General features: G+C 47.5%; 1 protein-coding gene across 2 annotated transcripts in view; it reads left to right on the forward strand.

Moving 5' to 3' along the window:
* The window catches only part of capzb (capping actin protein of muscle Z-line subunit beta), a 25,998-nt gene that overhangs the window by 19,828 nt on the left and 1,170 nt on the right, over positions 1-5,000 (forward strand). The window contains exon 9 of one of the 2 annotated variants that reach the window (XM_037532533.1): positions 1,240-1,341. The exons of the other annotated variant lie outside the window; for it this stretch is intronic. Within the exon in view, the coding sequence (XP_037388430.1) occupies positions 1,240-1,333 (94 nt within the window). The 3' untranslated portion in view covers positions 1,334-1,341. The remainder of the gene's footprint in view (positions 1-1,239; positions 1,342-5,000) is intronic. 2 annotated transcript variants of the gene reach the window in all.

Genomic DNA, 5,000 nt, shown 5'->3' on the forward strand with positions numbered 1-5,000 from the left:
ACGAGAGAGAACCGTGTGTGTGTGAGCGTCTGTTTGTTTTTGTATGTTTTCAGGACAGAATGTCCGACTGCAGTAAACGGAGAGAAACAGGACTTAAGTGGACTGCATAATGTGCTTCTCATTATTTATGCAAAAAATCATTTCTTTTTAGTTCCTGAGATCAGGATTACATTTAGATATAGATGCACACTTCACACACACAGATACCTGCACATATATAATCCATATGGGATATTATTACTACACAAAGATACTTAAAATGATGTGCAAGTTTTATTCATCTGTGAAAATATTTCAAAAGCTCTTAATTTGACATAAACTAAATAACAGTAATACAGTAAGTAGTGATTTGATGTCAATCATTGTTTATCCGTTTCCAAACCTCTCCTCATGGCAGCCAAGTATTATTTACCTATTTAGGCTAATCAGTAATAATTATGAGTTAATTATAATAGTGTTAAATGAATCGTGCTATTAATGAGTGAATAAATCTGTGATGGTGGGACGTATATAACACATGCGTGTATTCAACAGGTATGGGATGTATATAATACATATGGGCACAGATATAAGACATATACCACATATGGGAGGAGCATGAGTCAGATATATTATATACGTCCCTTATTTACTGTGAGGCATAAATAAAACACATGGGACGTGTAATAAAATATGGGGCAGGGCTGGGAGCTTGTGCTGACTCAGTGTCAGGACAGACCTCAGTGTTCCTCTCTCTGTTCACATGACTGAGTTTTAGAGAAAAGCCCCTCAGGACTGAACCGTCCCCCCCATCAGTTCACTGTTCAATCCATCTCCTCTTCTCTTTTCTCTTCTCCTCTCTTCTCTCTTAATCTCCTGTTCGCTGCTCTTTTCTCCTTTTTTCTCTTCTCTCCTCTTCTCTCCTCTTCTCTCATCTTCTCTGCTCTTTTCTCCTCTTTTCTCTCCTCTCCTTTTCTCTTCTGCGCTTTTCTCTTCTGCTCTCTTCTTTTCTCTTTTCTGCTCTGCTTTTGTCTCTCTCTTTTTCTCTTTCCTTTCCTCTTCTTCTTATTTTGTTTTCCTCCTTTTGCTTCTCCTATTTTTTTTATTCTCGTGTCTTTTCATTTCTCTTTTGGTTTCTTTTTTTTTTCCTTTTCTCTTTTCCTCTCTCATGGCTTGGATTCTCCTCTCCTCTGTTTATCATCTCTTCTGTCGTTCTTTACTGTCATCTCTCTCTGTCTGTTTTTCCTTTTCTGTTTACAGATCTATTGAGTCTCTGCCTGATAATCAGAAGTACAGGCAGTTGCAGAAAGAGCTCTCTCAGGTTCTCACTCAGCGTCAGATCTTCATAGAGTAGTTGTGGAGGTATAGGTCTCAGCGTGTGTGTGTGTGTGTGTGTGTGTGTGCGCGCATGCTGTGTTTTGGCGTGATGGTGAGGATGCATGTGTGTGTTGTGAAGCTGCGACTCCAGGCTGGAGCAGATGTGCACCAGGAGCCTCTGCGCTATCACAGAAACCAGAGTGCAGACTTTGTGCATGTGTCTGTAGCACTAACACTGAAACAGTCCCTACTGACCATCACGCATCACTGAGTGGGGGGGTATTCAGGTCTTCAGACCTTCCAGGACTTGAGGCTATTCGCTTTTTTCTTTCTTTCTTTTAGTCTCTCGTATTTGTTTAATTCATTTACATGTCTTTGCAAAGCAGATCTAATTTTAATGTCTTCTCTTCACAAACGTCCAGTGCAGAGATTCATTCAAAAGAACAGATGTGCTGCAGCTGCTGCCCTGACATAATTATTTACATCTGAAGGTGCTGAATAAACAACAAATTCAGAAATAATAGATTATAACGTTCTTTAAAGCCCACACTCAGTTTGCCAAACAATAATAATAATAATAAATAAATAAAGGCAACCTATTATGCTCATGTTTAATGATCATATCTCTCTTTCTGGGCTCTACTAGAGCAGATTTACGGCTTCAGTGTTCCAAAAACCGTGTTTTCCTCAAACTGTTCATCTCTATTCACCCTCTGGGGGGAAAAGCTTTAATCACGCAGAGAATCATACACTCCTTTCAGACCAAAACCTGGTATCTCCATTTGACATTTTTCAGTTTTTGTCATAGTGTGAAATGTTGTTCTTTACATTGTGGGGCAATTTCCTGATGATTGGACGAAAAGAACTGGCCCAAAATCGCCCGCACAGAAACTCTGGTTCCATTGACTTTTGTTAAAAGTAAAGTACGTTTGTCCTTCTCCTGTGAAGTTTTGGAGATACGAGGTTTTGTTCCGACAGCAGCGATTATAGCAACTAACTAGCAATCCACTGGCAACCACCTGGAACACCGCGGTAACGAGGAGCTTCTTCACTCTTCTACTTTAATTTAATAACACTGTATGAACAGCATTAAAATGGGTCTTTCCTTTCACTGAATTTATTCATTCGTGATGCATTGAATGAACTCTGAACTTTAACTGATCAGAGAGAGGAAGAGCAGCAGCTGTGTACGCGTGTCCGCTTTACCCGTCATCTTTTCTTCTTTCCCTCGTCGTTCCCGTTTTTATTTTTCAGTTTTTTTGTTTCTCGCTTTTTAATTTATGTACAGGACTGTTCAGGCGGCGGCTGACAGATCCAAGCAGGAGGCTCTCCAGAGTGAAATATTCATAGAATAGAGACATCCTCCTCCCTCGCTCTCCTCCTCCCTCGCTCTCCTCCTCCCTCGCTCTCCTCCTCCCTCGCTCCCCCACCTCGCTCTCCTCCTCCCTCGCTCCCCCACCTCGCTCTCCTCCTCCCTCGCTCTCCTCCTCCCTCGCTCTCCCATCCCTCGCTCTCCTCCTCCCTCGCTCTCCTCCTCCCTCGCTCTCCCATCCCTCGCTCTCCTCCTCCCTCGCTCTCCTCCTCCCTCGCTCTCCCATCCCTCGCTCTCCTCCTCCCTCGCTCTCCCATCCCTCGCTCTCCTCCTCCCTCGCTCTCCTCCTCCCTCGCTCTCCCATCCCTCGCTCTCCTCCTCCCTCGCTCTCCCATCCCTCGCTCTCCTCCTCCCTCGCTCTCCCATCCCTCGCTCTCCCATCCCTCGCTCTCCTCCTCCCTCGCTCTCCTCCTCCCTCGCTCTCCTCCTCCCTCGCTCTCCCATCCCTCGCTCTCCTCCTCCCTCGCTCTCCCATCCCTCGCTCTCCTCCTCCCTCGCTCTCCCATCCCTCGCTCTCCCATCCCTCGCTCTCCTCCTCCCTCGCTCTCCTCCTCCCTCGCTCTCCCATCCCTCGCTCTCCTCCTCCCTCGCTCTCCTCCTCCCTCGCTCTCCTCCTCCCTCGCTCTCCCATCCCTCGCTCTCCTCCTCCCTCGCTCTCCCATCCCTCGCTCCCCCACCTCGCTCTCCTCCTCCCTCGCTCCCCCACCTCGCTCTCCTCCTCCCTCGCTCTCCCATCCCTCGCTCTCCTCCTCCCTCGCTCTCCCATCCCTCGCTCTCCTCCTCCCTCGCTCTCCTCCTCCCTCGCTCCCCCCTCGCTCTCCTCCTCCCTCGCTCTCCTCCTCCCTCGCTCTCCCATCCCTCGCTCTCCTCCTCCCTCGCTCTCCCATCCCTCGCTCTCCTCCTCCCTCGCTCCCCCACCTCGCTCTCCTCCTCCCTCGCTCTCCTCCTCCCTCGCTCTCCTCCCTCGCTTCCCCCCCTCGCTCTCCTCCCTCGCTTCCCCCCCTCGCTCTCCTCCCTCGCTTCCCCCCCTCGCTCTCCTCATGTTTCATTTTTCCTTCCTGGTTCGTCATCCCTCGCGTCACTGCTGTGCGGTCCGCCAGGTTCCAACCGGAGTTCAAAGGGCCAAAAGGGAGAACATCAACACTCAAAGAACCCTGTGCATGATTAGAGTCCTTTGCATTGTGAAAGCGTTCTTAAAATTGATGGAAAACCTGCAGAACCGTTTTGAGAAGGGTTCTTCTGCTATTACGAGCTTGACATCCTTGAAGCACCCTTGAAGGTTTCTGTTTACACCTCCACAAAAGGGTCTGTAGTTGCATCATATCCAGTCAGAGGTGCAGTATTTTAATAATTCATCGCTTCTCATGTCGTCGTGATTTCTGACCGCGTGTGGAACGTCAGTGTCAGACGGCTTTATTTTAACCGGTTTATCTGAAGATAATTGTGTGTTATTTGATTTTTTTATGCGCTGTGCTGAGAAGTGGTGCTTCCTTTGTGGAGCTACAGCGTTAGAAAGCACTGAATAATTTAATGTGACTGGAATGAGAGTTTATAAATAAGAAACTGGAACCTGTGCTCAGTTTTCACATCACCGCCGGTGTGTAGCGCTTCTAACGCTGCTCAGTCCTAACTAGACTTTTTCTGTTGTGGTTCAGCTTTTGCAGGTCAGCAACGTACACCAGTGAGGTCATTTCTCAGCTTAATCTCGGACACAGTGAATAAAAGTAAATGCTTATATTCAGAGCTGGTCCTGACAAAATCCTACAAAGGGGGCCTCCTACCCGACCCAGACAATATTTACAATGATAGATAGTCCCGAGTGGCGCGACGCTCCAAGCGTTGGCCCTCTCATCGGGAGATCACGAGTTCGATCCCGCGGTCAGGGGGGCATCGTTTGGCTGTCCAATGACTTTGCATGAGCGGCCTGTTTGCCTTCGCCCTCGTAGCACTGGTGACTGGGGAAGCCTAACTGATTGGAGACGACTAAATTGGGGAGAACATCAGGGGGAAAATGTAGATGATACTTATCAGCTGCATCAGGACCATCCAAATGCTCCTCACTGGTCATTTACTGAGAGACGTGCATCCAGCACAGCTTTTATTTCTTAGATGTCAGTTATTTGTGAACAAATATTAAATTCCTAGTTATTAAAGTCGTCCTAATAAGCCGATCCTGTCTGAGCGGCACTTTATTTGCACGTTAGTGACCTATTCAAAGGTGAAAAACCCCCAGCGCTGGCTGGATGTTCTAGATAGCACACAGAGCGATTTAAGAGGTTTGAAGGGGAGGAGCTTCAGGAAGGAAGATTTAATCCCACCGAGAACCCCGTAG

Source organism: Pygocentrus nattereri, chromosome 21, assembly GCF_015220715.1.
Source record: "Pygocentrus nattereri isolate fPygNat1 chromosome 21, fPygNat1.pri, whole genome shotgun sequence".
Classification (NCBI taxonomy): domain Eukaryota; kingdom Metazoa; phylum Chordata; class Actinopteri; order Characiformes; family Serrasalmidae; genus Pygocentrus; species Pygocentrus nattereri.